We start from the raw sequence: 20,174 nt of genomic DNA, 5'->3' as shown, positions 1-20,174 counted from the left end.
TTGAATTGGATTTGGTAATGGGCTGACCCCAATACAGACGTTTGGATGTACTCTGAAACAACCCACTGAAATGGAAACGACTACGCTGGAGTTTTCGCTCATACGCGCCCACCCATCACGCCAATACAGAGGCCTGGACCTTCGATTTCGCCTGAATTGCTTCCCTCCCGCAAAACAAAACGCTTCGTCAGTTCTTTCCTCCCCCTACCATGAGACAGAGGGTTCGAGAGAGGAAACCGACGCCGGGCAGATCGACCGGGGCGCCCTCGCAGACCCACCACGCCGGCCGGCGTAGGTATGGTCGCCGCCTCCCCTCCCCTTCTTCCTCTGCCGCCGTCCCTTCCCCTCCTCCGGCGCTACCCCTTCTCGCTCTCTCTGCCCCTGCTCGCCATGGCCAGATCGGATCTGAAGCCAATGGTGGCAGTCCACTCCGGCGCCGGCCCTTCCTTTCCTCTCCAGCCGTGCGGTGCACCACTGCCGGTGCACATCTCCTCTCCCTCAGACCACCTCCTGGGCCGCCCCTTCTTCTGTGTGTCCAGCCAGCCCCTTCTTCATCCATGATTCTTCCCTATCTCCAAGCAGCCTACTCTGTTTCCTTTCCTTCCCAGCCCTTTTGTCAATGATTTGCTGAGCACTGATGTATCCTCTTGTTGCAGGTTGGATTAAAAGTTGGAAGCCATCTAGGCCGACCTGAGGTATGAATATGCAGTTTTGTGAACTATGCTTGTGGTGGTCTGATGCATATGCTTGTCTTATGATGAATTTCATGCATATGGTGGTCTGATGCATATGGTCATCTTGAATGATGCATGGTTATATTGAAATTAGCCCAAAGTTAACATAATATATCTGCATTGTAGCTGCATGTCACAAATGAATTTGATTGCTTCCATTACCGAAGAGAACAAAAGAAGAAAAAGGAAAAGGATCATCTTGACAGCGATGTATGTTGAGTCAGTTTGTCTTGGCCTAGCTTATCTTAGTACGCAAAGAGCACCGAAGAGTTTCCATGCTTTAGTGACGAAGAGCTTCGATATGTTCATAGGAAGTACTTGCTGAAAGAAATGTACAATGGGTCAGAAGTAACTTGCTATGATGAGTTGCGCTTAACCAAAAGGAATTTTCATGATCTTTGCATGATGTTGCGTATGAAGTGTGGTCTGAAAGATAGCGTATATGTCACTATAGAAGAAAAGGTTGCTATGTTCTTGTTGGTGGTTGGACATGGTATTAAAATGAGAGTGTTGCGTGGCACTTACAAACGTTCTTTAGAGACTATCAGTAGGCACTTCTCGAATGTGTTGACAACCATTCTTTCCCTAACCAGGGAGTTTATCAAGCTTCCCGATCCTTCTATTGAACCTCCAGATGATTACAAATGGAAGTGGTTTGGAAATGCCTTGGGAGCACTAGATGGGTGTCATGTTGATGTTTCTGTCGTTGCGGCTGACGAAGGGAGGTATAGGAACAGAAAGCAAGACATCACCACTAACATGCTAGGTGTTGTTGACTGGAACATGAAGTTTCTTTATGTTCTACCTGGCTGGGAGGGATCTGCATCTGACTCCAGAGTGTTGCGTGATGCAATGAGAAATGATCGTCAAGATGCATTTGTTATACCTCATGGTATGATTGTTTCTCTTGGCATTTTGTTTCTTTTTGTGTTAATGTTAGCTAAATCTAATTGCTGCACCATAGGAAAATACTACTTAGTGGATGCTGGCTACACCAATGGACCTGGATTTCTGGCTCCATTCAGATCGACTAGATACCACTTGAAAGAGTGGGTCTCAAGTCAACAACAACCCCAAACTGACAAAGAGTTGTATAACTTGCGCCATTCTCGGGCTAGAAATGTTGTGGAGAGAACTTTTGGCCTATGGAAGAAAAAATGGGCTATTCTACGAATTCAATCTTTCTTTGACATAAAGGACCAGGTAACAAGTGTCCATATGGTGTTGAATAACATATGGACTGTATGACATGCTAATTTAAATATAAATCATTGCAGATTCGAATTATTAATGCTTGTTGTGTGTTACACAACTTTGCAAGGGATAGGCAGCATATGATGGATGATTTATTGCTACAGGAAGTTGATGCTGACCTAGCAAATTTGGAACATGAGCCCGTGGATGAAACTGACTTGATTACATCTATTCAAGTCACTAATGAATGGACCAACTTTTGGCAACAATTATCGCAAGACATGTATGCTGAATACCTTCTCAAGCATGCTGAATTAGAGATGGCGTAGTTAGTTGATGGTGGATTAGTTAGTGGATGTGCCTTGGTGGTGGTTGTCTCATTTTGTGTAGTGCCTGGGTGGTGGTTGTCTCATATTGGTAGTGCCTAGGTGATGATGGTAGCTTGCTGATTGTCTTTTGTGTGATAGCTTGGCTGACCATGATGGTGCCTTGTGTGGTCTTTTGTACATGCATCATCTTCATATTAATATATATGTGATGGATTTTCTCGAAATTTGCACTCTCATTCAACATTTATTTGACCCGAAATACTTCTTTCCTTTGTGCAAAATTGTTATTCTTTGTAGCAGCATGGCTGAAGGAACTGGTACTGGAAAGAGGACTTATGTCACATGGGATGATGAGATGGACACTGCCTTGCTTGAGGTACTTGTTCATCATCACAACATGGGTGACCATTCACAAAATGGATGGAAATCACATGTGTACAGTGCAGCTATCAAGAATGTGAAGGAGAAGTGCAATAAGGATATCACGAAGAACAACATATCAGGAAGGCTTAGGACTTTCGACAATCAATTTGAAATCATTAACAAGATCCTTTCTCAAAGCGGTTTTGGTTGGGATTGGGTCAATAATAAGCTATCCACTGATAGCGACGATGTGTGGACTAAATATTTGGAGGTAACTTCTATACATTTGCATTGTTTTAATTTTTTTTTGTATGTAACAAAACAGGGCAGCAACTTTACTTCTCTGATGGGTGTATTGTGCAGGCTAATAAGAAGGAGAAAGCATTAGCTTCTTACAAGACCAAAGTAGTGAAGCACTGGGAAGCCATCTCTACGATATATTCAAAAGATCATGCGGACGGTGAAGGTGCCAAGACAGGTGCCGAGACTGCTGCTGAGACTGCTGCAGATCTAGAAGAAACAATTGAAGTCTCTCCAGAAACGGTACCAAAGAGACAATGAACAGGTGATGCCATTATGTGCATGATTGGAGAAATGAGGACTACTTTCAAGGATGCTCTGAAGACAACTGATCCACTTCCATTGCCAAAGGTTACTACTCCTTCTGAAATACTTGCTGCACTTGAGTTGATACCAGAGTTGGCAGAAGTAGACATGTTGCGTTCTTACGGAAAGTTGATTCTTAATGAGCGCTTGTTTGAAGCTCTAATGGAGCTTCCCATGCACATGAGGAAGGCTTGGTTGCTATTATTGCCTTGAAGTTATGATAGTTATGATTCCTGTGTCTTGTTAAACTTCTTGGAACTATGTACTCTTTGGTGTGTTATGATTCCTTGAACTATGTATTATTGCCTATCTAAACTATTCGGTTTGTTACATTTGGAACTATGTACTATGTACTGTTCAACTTCTACTTATTTCAACAATTGTGATGTTACATTTGGAACTATGTGCCGTTGAGAATTTGAGACATCTATTTAAACTATATGTGTTGTACTGTGTTGGTGTAAAATTATTTTTGATTATTTTTGTGTCAATATTATATGATGTCATCCTCGATTTCTAGAATAATTGATGATAATTTTTACTATATAATGATCCAATTATTGTCATGCAACTACTGTTTTAGTGCATATAGTAATGTTGCTATGCAATTCCAGTGTTTGACATCCAAACACGATTCTGTATTGAAACCTCAGGATGATTCCGTGAGCCAATTCGATATACATCCAAACAACCGAATTCGTATTCATGTCGATTACAGTTTCCTATCTGAATTGGAATTGAAACCAATACAATACATAGGCCTCCAATACAGACATCCAAACACAGCGTTGTTGAAATCACTGAATAGACAAATATTTAGGAATGGTGGGAGTATGATATAGAAACCAAACAAGTGGCATTCACACAAAGCAAATCTAAACTAAGCCGATGACATATAAGATGTATAATGTAAGCAATGCAAGGCGCCATATGCATGATATGACCAACATCAACATGTCAGGTTAGAGAAAACACCTCAGGTGGTAAACAGGCATGGTCGGCTCCTTCTGAATCTCCATCTGAACAGTTATCTTCCTCTGGAATACAATCTGGAAATGCAGGAGGGGGGGCACTTCTCCCACCATGGAGCGGTGTCTGCATGACCTTATATTCGCACGCAACGGTCTTCCCTTTTTCTCTACATGTTCAGTACGATTGTGTACAATATCTGACATGCATAATAAAAAAATAGTTAGATTTTGTAAGGCCTAAGGGGCGCATGCAAAAATCAAGACTAATGGTAGCAAACGAGTGGATGGATCCAAAACTAATGATAGCAGGTAGATTATAGCTTCAGTTTAAAAATATAGACAATGGATCATCTATTGTGTGTTGCCCACCCAACATGAACCACATAGAAGACCCCAGATGAACCAGATAGTAGACAGATACTATTCGTTGCTGGCTTGATACGAGACCCATGGGAAATTCAAAACTTAAGATTGAACGATAAAGTAGCAGGTAATAATAACCGATGTATAACGTAAGCAAACACGAAAGACTGCGACCTCTCTTCCGGAACTGTGTAGGCCTCAGGTTCATCTGCTCAGTCGATGATGGTAATGCAGTTGGCGTGGCTACCGGCAACGGGGAAGATGATCTAAGGCAGTGAAAGGAAGTCTGCAGGGGGGATCTCTGCTGCAGTGAACGCTTGTGTCGATGGTGCACCTCAGGTGGGTGGATGACGGCACGACAGGAGCAGGACATAACACACAGAGTTTTCTTTGACGCCTATCTGAAAATGAAGTAAATCTGCAAGGCCTCCTTAGAATTAGAGGATTCTATAAACGCAAGGACATGAAAAACACAGGAATAGGATAGGAATGCACGTGCAAAACAGAGCATTTGGAAACATAGGATTTCAGTTAACCTGGGCATAGCCTTGTGTACATTGGAAGAACAGAGGAATGGAGAAACAAAGTGATGCTACGAGTGTACAACCTCTTTGGCATAGCCTTGTGGACCTCAGCATCATTGGGTTGGACGTGGAGGATGGTGATGATGCTGGTGTGACTGTCGGAGGCGGGGAAGAAGATCCGAGGCCTCTGGAAATGGCGTCGAGGGTACTGCTCCGCTGTGATGGATGGTTCCGTCGTTGGAGCAGCTCCTCTAAGGTGTACGGTGACGAGGCTGAAGCATGACAAGACAGACAACGTTAATCTGAAGTGGGACCCTAATATCATCTGCAATAGATGATGTAAAATACATCACCAAAAAGTGCTAGATGTAAAACGCATCAGCCGCGCCACGGCCACTCCGCCAGATGCTGTAAGTACTGTTCACTCTGAACTTAACTGAAGAAAATGAACTTCATAGTCGAAATTAAATTTTACTGTCGAAACTGATTGAACTAGTAACAGAGCATTGCAATAGATGTTTAGGGCGTTCGAGCACTAGTAGCAGAGAAGCAGTGATCTAAATCAGCAGACGCTCGAGCAGGGAACGTACTAGCAGAGAGCAAGTCGTGCAGTAGCACCGCGAGTGAGTGCTAAAGCAGCAACTCCTGTAGCTGTTGGAGGTCGTGCAGCAGCAGCAGCAGTGCAAGCGAGAGCAAGAGCAGAGCAGCAACACGAACGAAAGCAGGAGCAGTGCAGCAGTGCGACCGACAGCAAGAACAGAGCCACAACGCGAGCGGGAGTCGGAGCAGCTGCAGCTAGTGCCGTTGTGGAAGTCGCCGCTGAGGAAGCAACGACATGGGGGAGAGACGCCGTGGATGATGTGGCCGGCGACGGCGCCGTCGATGGAGACACGCCATGTCTGCTCGGTATCGAGCACCGGCAGCCCCGTGAGATCGAATAAAAGATAAAATGCAGCGGTGAGTGCAGAACCTCCTTGGTGGCGCCGAGTTGGCCTCGGCTTCATCAGAGGAATTGGTGAGGGTGCTGCGGTTCCGGTGGGGCAGGTCAAGATGGCGCTGTGGGGATTGAGGTGGCGCGATAAACGAGGCGAACGTCGGGGCAGCTCGTTGGAGGTGGAGGACGGGGAGGCTGATCCAGCGGGACGATGAGATCGACAACGGATCCTCATCCGGTGCGGTGGATGAGGGATGGCGAGCAGTTGCGGTGGACGACGTAGTCGGGGAAGAGTCTCTGGCTTGGCGGCGGTCGGGAGGCCGACGGAGGAGCGTGGTGTTTCGCGGGTTTTGGCAGCCTCGGTGTACGAATGGGGGGGGCGAAGGGGGAGGGGGAGCCAACCTTAGGGACGCGCTTGTCCGAAATGTAGGGTAAGTTACCAGCGTACCCCCACCGGTTTTGACACCGCAGTGTGGAGCTTCATTTCCGGCTGAGGGGTAGAAGGGGGATTTCGCGTGTCTGGGCTGCGGGAGCGATTTCAGATGAGGAGGGAGTTCTCGCGCATGTCGAAATTTCGGGATAACAAGGCGCGGCGCGGGTTGAAGAAGCGGGAGTTTCAAAGCAGGTGAGACAAAAGATACTCGAGCTTGAAAATTTCAGGATAACAAGGTGCGGATTCCTTGTTCGGCAGAACAAACTTAACGTGTAAAAAAACAATTCATACAAGACACAAGAGAGTCATGTCCCCTTTTACTATATTGCTATAGATGCCATTGAAAAAACTACAAGAAAAATGTAAAAAAATCGGGAGAACAAGATTACCCTGCACAGTACCAAATCGATCCGCACTTCCCTCAACAACAACAAAAAACAAATCAATTCCCACCAAAGAAAGAGTAATGTCCCTTTTTATATGATTACAGATGCCATGATCTCGAATTTCAATTTTTGAATCCATGTTATGTTGAATTCGAATATATCGTTAGGTGACCTTGCGGTTTATAATTGATGTAGTCGTACATTTTAATCTTCCATCATATATGAACATTTTACTCCACCATGTGAACATATATATTGTCATCTACCATATGGACTAAATTTGAATTAATTTTCCTTATTTGAATACGATTGTTGTCAAGTTATACAATAATTTAAATATTATCTTGATAACAAAAAACATACATATAGCAGTAATCATATTTCACTATGAACTACATGTACCATACGCTCTCCAATTCAAATATTTGTATCCATTTTATGTTGAATTCAAATCATAGTACATTATTGGTCTAGGTAGCGAGATGTTTGGGATAATCTAAACCCTATTTTCATATGTATAATTTTTGGCTGAATTGGGACAAGTTTTGGTATAAGCCTCTTGCAAAACCGGAGATTCTCTCAACAAGCCTCGTGGTTCCGAGAGGGAACGTGTCACCTTTATGTGCGAAACGATATACGCTGCCTCCCCCCTGATTTTATTTACAGAGGCAACATAGAACTATATGAGTGCCCTGTTAAATTTTGGAATTATTTCGGGTTCATTTGGCCTTTTTATACATTAATTGAGTTTCTGGACTTTTAATGTGCATAATCTAAGTATGAATTGCATGCACATGCTCCGGTGCACCAAAGTGGGTTAAAAAATCACATGTGTGTCCTTGGTTGAATTTCCAGGTCCCATGGAAGAAATGAGAATGAAATTCAAACATCTGGGCATCATGACTCGGCCGAGAACATCGAGAAACTTTGATTTTAAATTCATGTAAATCCAAAACTTGCTTGGAAATCATGAAACTTGGCATGGTGTCATGTCATGGCACTAACATGTTGTGGTAAAAAATTGGGCCGATTTGGAAGCTCGTGGTTCTAAGAGGGAACGTGCCACCTTTGAGTGTGAAACGATATACGCTGCCCCCCTTGAGTTTCTTAACAAAGGCAACATGGAACTACATTAGTGCCCTATTAAATTTTGGAATTATTCTGGGTTCGTTTGTTGTTTTTTATACATTAATTGAGTTTCTAGTCATTTAATGTGCATAAGTCAAATTTGAACTACAAGCACATGCTCTCGTGCACCAAAGTTGGTTGAAAAATGACATTTGTGTCCTTGGGTGAATTTCTAGGTCCCATGCAAGAAATGAGAATAAAATTAAAACATCTGGGCATCGTGGCTCGGCCGAGAACATTGAGAAACTTGGTTTTAAAATTCTTGTAAATCCAAAACACGTCTGAAAATCATGAAACTTGGCATGGATGTCATGTCATGGTACTACCATGTTGGGGTAAAAAAATTGGCCGAATAGGAACAGATTTTGGTATAAGCTTCTTGCAAACCGAAGCTTCTCTCAAGAAGGCTCGTGGTTCTGAGAGGGAACGTGCCACCTTTGAGTGCGAAACGATATACGTTGTCCCCCTTGAGTTTATTTACAAAGGCAACATAGAACTACATGAGTGCCCTGTTAAATTTTAGAATTATTCCGGCTTCGTTTGGCCTTATTTACACATTAATTGAGTTTTTGGTCATTTAGTGTGCATAATTCAAATTTGAACTACAAGCACATGCTCCCGTGCACCAAAGTTGGTTGAAAAATCACATTTGTGTCCTCGGGTGAATTTCTACTCCCTCCTTTCCATCTATATAGGCCCTAATGCGTTTTTCGAGGCTAACTTTGACCAAACTTTAGAGCAATAATATATGACATGCAACTTACACAAAGCATACCTTCAAATTTGTATGTCAAAGGAGCTTCCAATAATATAATTTTCATAGTATACATCTCATGTGCTATTAATCTTGTCAATAGTCAAAGGTTGTCTTGAAAAACACATTAGGCCCTATATAGATGGAAGGAGGGAGTAGGTCCCATGCAAAAAATGAGAATAAAATTCAAACATCTGGGCATCGTGGCTCAGTCGAGAACATTGAGAAACTTGGTTTTAAAATCATGAAACTTGGCATGGTGTCATGTCATGGCAGTACCATGCCGTGGTAAAAAAAATTGGCCGAATAGGAACAAATTTTGGTATAAGCTTCTTGCAAATCGGAGCTTCTCTCAAGAAGGCTCGTGGTTCTCGGAGGGAACGTGTCACCTTTGTGTGCATAATTCAAATTTGAAATACAAGCACATGTTCCAGTGCACCAAAGTTGGTTGAAAAATCACATGTGTGTCCTCGGGTAAATTTCTAGGTTCCATGCAAGAAATGGGAATGAAATTCAAAATTCTGGGCGTCGTGGCTGGGTTGGAAACATTGAGAAACTTAGTTTTTTAATTCCTGTAAATCCAAAACGCGCATGAAAATAATGAAACTTGGCTTGTTGCCATGACATGGCACCAACATGCTGTGGTAAATTTGCAGTCCGATTTGCGAAGGCGCACACATTAACAATCAACAAAGTCACTTTGGAACAAGTGCTCTCACGTTACAATCGGAAACACAAGTATTATTGAAACCGTGGGCGTTCTACTTACTAGTACCATTTACGTGCCGCCACGCGTCCCCATTTTTTATTAGCTAGGAGGCGTCGTGCAGGGTAGCTATTTGAGTACGAGAGGCGTGCGGTCAGACCCCTGCGCGTGCTTATCGGGAGGAGAGCCCTTTGACCTCCATCTACCGTCCACCTCTCTCCCAAGGTCTCCATTAATGGCGCTTGAGCCTCTGTTTAATGGCGTGGCTATGTCTCACTCGACTGAGATTTAAGAGAGAAAAAAGAAAATCTGAAAGCACAGATCTTCATGTAAGATCCGACGGACCTATATAGCATCTACTGCGACTTATAGCAAGACTGATGAATATATAAGGACGATTAATTTTTTTTGATAAAAGAAGGGCTTGCCCCTTCCGATTTTCATTACTGAAAACCACCACAATTCACAAGAAGTTCAGCACAACTCCAGCCTAACACGAAGGACTAAAGGCTACCAGATTGAAATCGCAACATCCCAAGTGGCCAACAAAGGCCAAACATCCGTGCTAGAACCCAACATTTCACGACCGACGATACAATCCACAACCTAAACCGATTATTACATCAAAAGAAACCAGGAAACTGAAGGAAGCCTAGTAGCAACTAGAAGAACAACAGCGCCAGGGTCGCCACAATAAGAGTTTTCTTCATTCCAGCCTCGCAACATTGATCTTCCACAGAAAGATAAGGACAATTAATTGTCTTACATAATTAGAAAGATAATTAAAAAATCCACATGCGGCTACGACTGAAATACACAAGGGAAAAAGAAGAAGGAAGACAAGGATCTGGCTCGCTGGTCTCTACTTCCTTGATGCGTTGCTGCAGGCCGCGGGAACTAGTCTCCGCGGCGAGCGGCGATGAGCTCTTTCGTGTCCTCAAGATGCTGCTTGAGAACATCCACGGATTCCTCCACCAGCCTTTGGTGCTCGTTGCGGAGCATGTCATTCTGTAGGATCGAAAGTATGTCTAGAGGGGGGTGATTAGACTACTTGACCAAATAAAAACTTAAACTTTTCCCAATTTTAGTTCTTGGCAGATTTTAGCTATTTTAGGACAAGTCAAGCAATCATCACACAATTCAAGCAAGCATGCAAAGAGTATATTGGCAGCGGAAAGTAAAGCATGCAACTTGCAAGAATGTAAAGGGAAGGGTTTGGAGAATTCAAACGCAATTGGAGACACGGATGTTTTTCCCGTGGTTCGGATAGGTGGCGCTATCCTACATCCACGTTGATGGAGACTTCAACCCACGAAGGGTAACGGTTGCGCGAGTCCACGGAGGGCTCCACCCACTAAGGGTCCACGAAGAAGCAACCTTGTCTATCCCACCATGGCCATCGCCCACGAAGGACTTGCCTCACTAGCAGTAGATCTTCACGAAGTAGGCGATCTCCTTGCCCTTACAAACTCCTTGGTTCAACTCCACAATCTTGTCGGAGGCTCCCAAGTGACACCTAGCCAATCTAGGAGACACCACTCTCCAAGAAGTAACAAATGGTGTGTTGATGATGAACTCCTTGCTCTTGTGCTTCAAATGATAGTCTCCCCAACACTCAATTCTCTCTCACAGGATTTGGATTTGGTGGAAAGAAGATTTGAGTGGAAAGCAACTTGGGGAAGGCTAGAGATCAAGATTCATGTGGTAGGAATGGAATATCTTGGCCTCAACACATGAGTAGGTGGTTCTTTCTCAGAACATATGAGTTGGAAGTGTAGATGTGTTCTGATGGCTCTCTCCACGAGTGAAGAGGAGGTGGAGGGGTATATATAGCCTCCACACAAAATCCAACCGTTACACACAATTTACCAATCTCGGTGGGACCGAATCAACAAACTCGGTCAGACCGAAATAGTAAACCTAGTGACCGTTAGAGATTTTCGGTGGGACTGACATGCAACTCGGTAGGACCGATATGGTTAGGGTTAGGGCATAACGTAATCTCGGTGAGACCGATTACACAAACTCGGTGAGACCGATTTGGTAATAAGCTAACCAGAGGGTTGGTCAGGCAAACTTGGTGGGACCGATTCGCTCTTCTCGGTGAGACCGAAATGTTACGAAAAGGAAACAGTGAGTTTACATTGCAATCTCGGTGGGACCGATCCGCTCTTTTGGTGAGACCGAAAAGTTACGAAAAGGAAACAGAGAAATTGCAATCCCATCTCGGTGAGACCGAGATCCCTATCGGTAGAACCGATTTGCTTAGGGTTTGGCAATGGCTATGACAAGTGAAACTCGGTGGCGTCGGGTTGAAAGAATTGGTAGGGCCGAGTTTAGCTTTGGGTTTAGGTCAAATGTGGATATGGGAAAGTAGCTAAGGATTTTGGAGCATATCATTAAGCACATGAAGCAAGAGGCTCATTAAGCAACACCTCATCCCTCCTTGATAGTATTGGCTTTTCCTATGGACTCAATGTGATCTTGGACCACTAAAATGTGAAATGAAGAGTCTTGAGCATATGAGCTAGAGCCAATCCTTTGTCCTGAGCATTTTGAGGGTTCCACTTTCACCATCCATGCCATGCCAATCATTGAGCTTTCCTGAAATGATCATCTTGGAATAGCATTAGCTCAATGAGCTATATGTTGTTATGAATTACCAAAACCACCTAGGGATAGTTGCACTTTCAATCTCCCTCTTTTTGGTAATTGATGACAACATATAGATCAAAGCTTCGACAAATAATAATAAGAATGAAATATATCATTGCTTTGAGAAGTATGTGATAAGTAAGAGCTCCCCCTAAATTTGTGCATATTTAAAATTTGCTTTGGACTGCAAATGCACAAAGAGTTAGAGTCATGGGTTACTCTTCCATGTCACATACATCTTGGTGGAGCGCTCAAAAAGATAAGAATGAAATACATGCACTCATCACCAAAGAAAGTGAATGATCACATAAGATAGATAAGATATATCAAGCATGCATAAGTGTAGCTTATGATCAAACACATGATCATCAATGTCTCACAAGCATATCAAAGTATCTCAACCAAAAGCAAACAAAGTTTGAAAAACCACCAAATAAAGCAAGAGAGAATAAAAGCAACACTCTCTCTCTCGAAACCTATGATCTATACATTTTTCTCCCCCTTTGGCAACAAGTTACCAAAAAGTTCCTAGAAAATGCATAGTGCTAGATCGACTCTCAGGCTTGATCTTCTGGTGGTGGTGGATTCTGGATCACTCCAAGGATGAAGGCTTCTGTAGACGTGGTTGGAGCTGGAGCTGAAGTAGATGCTGGAGCTGGTTGGGCTGGTGCTATGGCTGGAGCTGAGGTGGTGGCTCTGGTGTCAGGAACTGGCACTGCAGTCGACCTCTGAGCTCGTGGCACTCTGGCAAATGCATCAGTTGTAGTCTTCCCTCTCCTCTCCTGCATGTCATCTTGAAGTTGCTCCACTACAGACTGAATCTCTGTTACTTTGACATCCATGTCATAGAACTTTTGTTCTATGATCCTCTCTAAGCTCACCTGATTCTGAGTGAGGGTGGCCAGTCCTTTCTCAATCCTCAGTGTGGATGCAATCAAGTAACTAAGCTGCTCTTGCTTGTTTTTCAGGAAATACTCAGGTGCCTCCTCTTGAGTTGGCATCTTGGCAGCTTTCTCCTTCCTTGCCTTCTCCTTCTGTGCTTGAGCATGAACTAATGATGGATCATCCTTGTTCATCACAACTTCATTATCTTCAAAATCTGGATGAATAGGCAAATGTTCCTTGTCCAATAGGTATATGCCTGTGCCCATCTTGGAGTTAATCAGCTCCTGGATCTGAGGGGCATAACCACAGCTCCTCTTCTGATCTGCTGCAGTTCTCTTGATGGTCTCTACCCTGAGGCTCATGACTTTGAATTTCTGTGGCACATCAAAGATATGAAGCAAGTTGATTGCATGGCCTCTGATCATCTTGTGATCACCTGACTTGGGCAATAGACTGTGCTTCAAAATCCAATTGATAGTTGGCAACCCTGACAGAAGATAATGTACAGACCCAAACTTGAAAGTATCAAGTGCCTTGTTTGGAATCTCCTTGTACATGTTGGACATAGAGTTGTGGTCCATCTTCTTCTTGGCATATATGTCTAAGTCATCCTCATGATCCTCTGGGGCATTGATGAGCTGTGCCCACTCAGCAACTGTTGATTGGTACCTCGTACCTTTAGACATCCACACAATCCTTCCATCTGGATAGAAGTGTGCTGTGGAGTAGAACTGCATGATCAGCTCTTCATTCCACTTTGTGAGCTTCTTCCCAACAAAGTCTGCTACTCCACAAGCCTTGAAGCTGTCTTGCACTCCAGGATAGTGCTCTTCATTGTCCTTGATGAACTGCCAATCTACCCATCTCATGTCACAAACAATGGGCTTCTTATCCAACAAGACTGTCTCATAGAAGTCCTGCTGTTCCTTAGTGTGGAACCTATAGTCAACAGCAGTTCTTCTTCTTGTAGCATATGGATCTTTTGCTCTCCACTTTCTCAGCCCTGAGTCTCTTCTGATCTTCATGTCCTCAGCCACAGGATGAGCATCATTGTGGTCTGGGATCTTGGGCTTTAGCTTCCTGAGAACTTGGCCTTCCTCTTCTTCTGCAGTGTCAGGCACTGGGGCCTTGTTCTTTTCAGCAGCTGGTATGCTCCTGGTATTCCTCTTAGGTGCACTCTTGGGCTTGGAGGCTGCTTTGGGTGCTTCTTTGGGCTTTGATGTTGCAGCCCCTGACTTTATAGCATCACCCATTAGCTTTTGTGCCTTGGGTGCTGGTGCAACAACCTCTTCTTCCTCTTCCTCTTCAGAATCTCTCATGATTGAGGATCTCCCAAGCACTCTAGCAGTGATCTTTTTGATCCTCTCCTTCCTCTTCTTCCCTTCTGCAGCAACCTCTTTGGGTTCAGATCCCAAAGGGACTTGAGTAGATGCTCTGGCCTTTGGCATAGGCTGCCTTCCTGCTGGCCTTTTAATTTTCAATCCTGGCTTTGTGCTTTGAGCTGAGCCATATTCCTTCTTGAGCACAACTTTCTTGGAAGTGGCTTCTTCTTCTGCCACATAGTCCTCATCCTCTGATTCTGAGGTTCTTTTCTTCCTTTGTCTGGTGGCAGCTTTTGGCAAGTTACTAGGAGTGCTCCTGCTGCCTTCATCTGAGGAACTGGAGGGACTAGTGCCCTCACTCATGTGCATTTGCTGCTCTGACAGGTTTTGGCTATCACTCTGATCTGACATGATGAACAAGCTGACTGCTGACCCTGTGAACAGTTTATAGATGAGGTAGAGTGGATGAGCATCACAAAATGCAGGGATTTTTGCAAAAGAATGATTCAAAATCTTAGTTTTAGTTTCCCACAGAAATCATTTCGGATCTACCGATTTTTAAACTCGGTGATACCGAAGCAGTTTTGGAACCTAAACTAGCGAACTCGGTCAGACCGAGTCATAGTTCGGTGGCACCGAGACTGCTAGGGTTTCACAAAGTTCCAAAATCGGTCACACCGATTAGTAATTCTCGGTCAGACCGAGTCTCACTTGTGCAATGGCATGAGCCAAATCGGTGGGACCGACTTTTTCAACTCGGTGGGTCCAAGATGGTTTCGGCGGAAACCTAACCCTAAAATTTTCGAATCAATCCTATTCTACGAACGCATTGACTGGATAGGAGTGTTTCAATCGTGGCTAGAAACAATAAGATCACAATGTGCTAGGAGTTAGATTGGGGATAGCACAAAGATCGAGTCCATACCCTAGTTCGGCGGAGACTCGCTACGGCGGCAATGGCGGGGTTGAATTCCGTTGACGGCGATGGAGACCAGCGACTGGAGGCGGCTGTCAGCGAGGAGACGATCCGGAGACCACGTTGGCAGAGCGAGCTATCGCGCGGGCGAAGGGGTTTGGAGAAATTTCCAAATTTTTGCCCGTGCCCATATATAGCCCGACCCTGTCGGTGTGACCGAGTGGAACAACTCGGTGGCACCAAGATGCAAAACTGTATACAGTTATTGCAACTCGGTGTGACTGAATGGTTCAAATCGGTTGCACCGAGATCGAAAATTCAGATCAACTTAATGATCTCGGTAGGACCGAAAGTAGGATATTGGTCAGACCGAGAATCACAAAGAGGTTTTGGAAGTTTAAGTATATGACGAATCAGGGACTCCGAGTGCTCCTCACACAGAGTGGTTCGAATCTGACTTGATCAAATTTTGTGATGTAGCATGAATAGAGTTTGAGACGAGAAAAGCATAGATAGCTAGAGGAGGTTCTTAGGCATTCTTGTCCATCCACTTGGCAAAAGGAAATAAAACCAAACAATCAAAACAACAAGTGGATGTCCTCAATGAGTAAAATATGCAACCAACATGCTCACACAATAAAATGGCAATTGAAATATGTGACAAAGCATGCACAACCAATTCTAGCATCTATCAAGCAATTGGCGATGACTAGGTCATCTATATATGAGTATATTGACTTAGGAGTAAAGTGAGAACACTTGATCATAGGTCATACTCATCGTTTAAGCTCAAGTGGGGTTACCACTTTTACATAAAGCATTGTTGTGTTCACATCTTTAGAGTTTCTTTAGCTCAAGTCTTAGAGTAAAGCTCCCCCTAGATGTGATATCCCCCCTAAGAGGGATGAACTAACCTTGGGTTTTGTCGATGATGACTTCATGTAGATGTTGAAGATGTGGATGCTCAATGTTGATGTAGATCACTTGGAGCTATCCATTTGAGTGAATTGCACTTTCAATACCTACATGGGTTAGTCCCACAAGGAACAAACAAGGATATCCATAGACATAGAGTGATGCACACACAAGATGATGTCCATGAAAACTTTTAGGTTACCTTGTCCCTTGTCTTACCAACAAGAGGGTTTGTGACTCCTTGAACTAGTGCAAGATGTGGAAGTTGATTGCACTTGTTCTTGCCAAAATAATAAGAGTGAAGTATGTTGGCGGAGTCACCCTCAAGAACTCTCTAGTTCTTCTTCTTTTGGATCCACACCATCTTGATGGGAATCCTTGGAGTTGTAGTCGTACTTGATGAAGTGGAACTTGAAGTGGTCTTGGGAATCCACTTGACTAAGGTCTTAGGAGCTTCTTCAAATGCATTAATTTCCTCTTGAAGCTTGTCCTTGCCTTTTTGCTTGTAGTCTTGTGGTGGAAGATCATCTTGAGCTTGTGTCCCCTTGAAGGAAGTAGGATCATACTTCTCTTGTTGAGGAACAAACTTTGTCTTGGGGTATTGATCTTCTTCCCACTCAACTCCATTGGCATTGAACTTTCGTTCAAGACCAACACCTTGATTCTTCCGGTGCCTTCCTTGCTTGCGCACAATTTCCTCGAATTGCTTACTCCCGGCAAGGCTTTTGTACACTCCTTTCTCTATAATTCCCTTCAATAAGCTATTTTCTTGCTCAAGTGTAACTTGGCTAAGAGAATCATTAGTGGAATCAAGAGAACTACTAGAAGCAACAATATTGGATTTAGCATGATCATTGTTACTACTAGAGGAAGAATCTTTCTTGTTCTTGTTACTAGACTTGACTTGAGGCATGTAAGTGGATAAGAGTAAATGCTTGGCAATGTAAGAAGAACTTTTCTTGCGGAGATCATCATTGATTGCCTTTAAAAACTCATGCTCTTGCTCAAGATTGAGCTTTTCAAAGCGTAACTTCTCATGAGCTCTTAAAAGTTCTCGATGATCTTCGAAGATAGTTTCATGAGCTAACTTAAGAGTGTTTAGTTCTTTAGTTAGAGACTCAATCTTCTCCTTATCATTGTCATTCGTTTTATCTTGATTAGCATGATTAATTGACGTTTCATCATAGTATTCATCACTAGAGTTGTCAACAAGTAAATCATCATCACCTAACAAGTCATCTTCATCACTATTAAAATCAACATACTCGGGGTGTGTTACCTTAGGACCTTTGGCCATGAAGCATCTTCCAATTACTTCATTTGGTGAGTCAAATATGTCGTAGGAGTTGGTTGACACAAGTGCTAGACCGGCAACACCTTCATCTTGAGTATATTCGGAATCGGAGTGATAACTTCTCTCGAAGTGGTTGTCGGAGTCGGAGCCGGATACCCATTCACCAACATGAGCTTGATGTCTTCGTTTTGTGTAGCTCCTTGATGATTTTTCCTTCGTTTCCGAATCCTTGCTTCTCCGTGAGTGTCTTCGTTCATAACGATCATCTCTACTCCTTCTCTCTCTTGGTGGTGATTCTTCTCTTTTGCTTCTTCTTTTTGGAGAGTCTTCTCTTCTCTTGTAGGGAGCCGTACACTCATTGGAATAGTGTCCGGGTCTTCCACAATTGTAGCAGTTTCGCTCTCGACTAGAAGATCTTTTGTCATTGTAGGACCTTGACTTGGAGCTTCTATCTTTGCTTCTACTCTTGTAGAACTTGTTGAAGTTTTTCACCATTAAGATCAATTCTTCATTGAAGTTTTGTTTCTCACTTGATGATGTAGGGGCTTCACATGAGGCTTTGTTGGCACCACTTGATTTGTTGTGAACTTCCTCTTTATCTTTAAGTGACATCTCATGCGCAACAATTCTTCCAATTACCTCCGTTGGCTTGAGATCTTTGTAATTGGGCATCATTTGGATCAATGTGCACATGGTATCATATTTTCCATCCAAGGCTCTTAGAATCTTCTTGATGATGAATCTATCGGTCATCTCTTCACTCCCTAAGCCGGCAATCTCATTTGTGATGAGAACAAGCCTAGAGTACATTTCAGTGACACCTTCACCATCCTTCATTTTGAACTTGTCAAGTTGACTTTGAAGCACATCCAATTTGGATTCCTTGACGGAGTCGGTACCTTCGTGCATATCAATCAAAGTGTCCCAAATTTCCTTTGCATTCTCAAGACGGCTGATTTTGTTGAATTCTTCGGGGCACAATCCGTTGAAGAGAATATCACAAGCTTGAGCATTGTATTGCAACATCTTCAACTCATCCGCGGTAGCTTCACGGTTTGGTTCTCTCCCATCAAAGAAGTCACCTTGCAAACCAACACACACAATAGCCCAAACGGCAGGGTTATGTCCAAGAATATGCATTTTCATTTTATGCTTCCAACTAGCAAAATTAGTACCATCAAAGTAAGGACCTCTACGGTGATAATTTCCCTCGCTAGACGCCATACTCTCCTAGGTTGTCAAACCAAGGCTATGACCACCAAAAGCTATGGAAATCAAAGCAAATGGAGGCCAAAGCTCTGATACCACTTGTAGGATCGAAAGTATGTCTAGAGGGGGGTGATTATACTACTTGACCAAATAAAAACTTAACCTTTTCCCAATTTTAGTTCTTGGCAGATTTTAGCTATTTTAGGACAAGTCAAGCAATCATCACACAATTCAAGCAAGCATGCAAAGATTATATTGGCAGCGGAAAGTAAAGCATGCAACTTGCAAGAATGTAAAGGGAAGGGTTTGGAGAATTCAAACGCAATTAGAGACACGGATGTTTTTCCCGTGGTTCGGATAGGTGGTGCTATCCTACATCCACGTTGATGGAGACTTCAACCCACAAAGGGTAACGGTTGCGCGAGTCCACGGAGGGCTCCACCCACGAAGGGTCCATGAAGAAGCAACCTTTTCTATCCCACCATGGCCATCACCCACGAAGGACTTGCCTCACTAGCGGTAGATCTTCATGAAGTAGGCGATCTCCTTGCCCTTACAAACTCCTTGGTTCAACTCCACAATCTTTTCGGAGGCTCCCAAGTGACACCTAGCCAATCTAGGAGACACCACTCTCCAAGAAGTAACAAATGGTGTGTTGATGATGAACTCCTTGCTCTTGTGCTTCAAATGATAGTCTCCCCAACACTCAATTCTCTCTCACAGGATTTGGATTTGGTGGAAAGAAGATTTGAGTGGAAATCAACTTGGGGAAGGCTAGAGATCAAGATTCATGTGGTAGGAATGGAATATCTTGGCCTCAACACATGAGTAGGTGGTTCTTTCTCAGAACATATGAGTTGGAAGTGTAGATGTGTTCTGATGGCTCTCTCCACGAGTGAAGAGGAGGTGGAGGGGTATATATAGCCTCCACACAAAATCCAACCGTTACACACAATTTACCAATCTCGGTGGGACCGAATCAACAAATTCGGTCGGACCGAAATAGTAAACCTAGTGACCATTAGAGATTTTCGATGGGACTGACATGCAACTTGGTAGGACCGATATGGTTAGGGTTAGGGCATAACGTAATCTCGATGAGACCGATTACACAAACTCGGTGAGACCGATTTGGTAATAAGCTAACCAGAGGGTTGGTCAGGCAAACTTGGTGGGACCGATTCGCTCTTCTTGGTGAGACCGAAATGTTACGAAAAGGAAACAGTGAGTTTACATTGCAATCTTGGTGGGACCGATCCGCTCTTTCAGTGAGACCGAAAAGTTACGAAAAGGAAACAGAGAAATTGCAATCCCATCTCGGTGAGACCGAGATCCCTATCGGTAGAACCGATTTGCTTAGGGTTTGGCAATGGCTATGGCAAGTGAAACTCGGTGGCGCTGGGTTGAAAGAATCGGTAGGGCCGAGTTTGGCTTTGGGTTTAGGTCAAATGTGGATATGGGAAAGTAGCTGAGGATTTTGGAGCATATCATTAAGCACATGAAGCAAGAGGCTCATTAAGCAACACCTCATCCCTCCTTGATAGTATTGGCTT

General features: G+C 43.6%; 2 protein-coding genes across 2 annotated transcripts; both read left to right on the top strand.

Moving 5' to 3' along the window:
- Window positions 1–2,558: 2,558 nt before the first annotated feature.
- On the top strand, window positions 2,559–3,181 carry LOC125524507 (uncharacterized). Its single transcript, XM_048689549.2, has 2 exons — window positions 2,559–2,891; window positions 2,984–3,181. Exons 1-2 carry the CDS (start codon window positions 2,559–2,561, stop codon window positions 3,179–3,181), a joined length of 531 nt encoding a protein of 176 aa, XP_048545506.1.
- LOC147959964 (uncharacterized) lies at window positions 2,984–3,439 on the top strand. Its single transcript, XM_048689550.2, has one exon. The coding sequence runs from the start codon at window positions 3,197–3,199 to the stop codon at window positions 3,437–3,439; it is 243 nt and encodes an 80-aa protein (XP_048545507.2). The 5' UTR covers window positions 2,984–3,196.
- Window positions 3,440–20,174: the final 16,735 nt, after the last annotated feature.

Source organism: Triticum urartu, chromosome 7A (assembly GCF_056163025.1).
Source record: "Triticum urartu cultivar PI428250 chromosome 7A, HENAU_Tu73, whole genome shotgun sequence".
In the NCBI taxonomy this organism is placed as follows: Eukaryota; Viridiplantae; Streptophyta; class Magnoliopsida; order Poales; family Poaceae; genus Triticum; species Triticum urartu.
This window is presented reverse-complemented; position numbering and strand designations above follow the sequence as displayed.

What these genes read in the sequence shown, in the direction of transcription:
- LOC125524507 (XM_048689549.2), top strand. Translation starts at nt 2,559, where the DNA reads ATGGCTGAAGGAACTGGTACTGGAAAGAGGACTTATGTCACATGGGAT. An exon ending in TGTGGACTAAATATTTGGAG is followed by an intron (nt 2,892 to 2,983) that starts GTAACTTCTATA and finishes TGTATTGTGCAG; the next exon opens with GCTAATAAGAAGGAGAAAGC.
- LOC147959964 (XM_048689550.2), top strand. Translation starts at nt 3,197, where the DNA reads ATGTGCATGATTGGAGAAATGAGGACTACTTTCAAGGATGCTCTGAAG.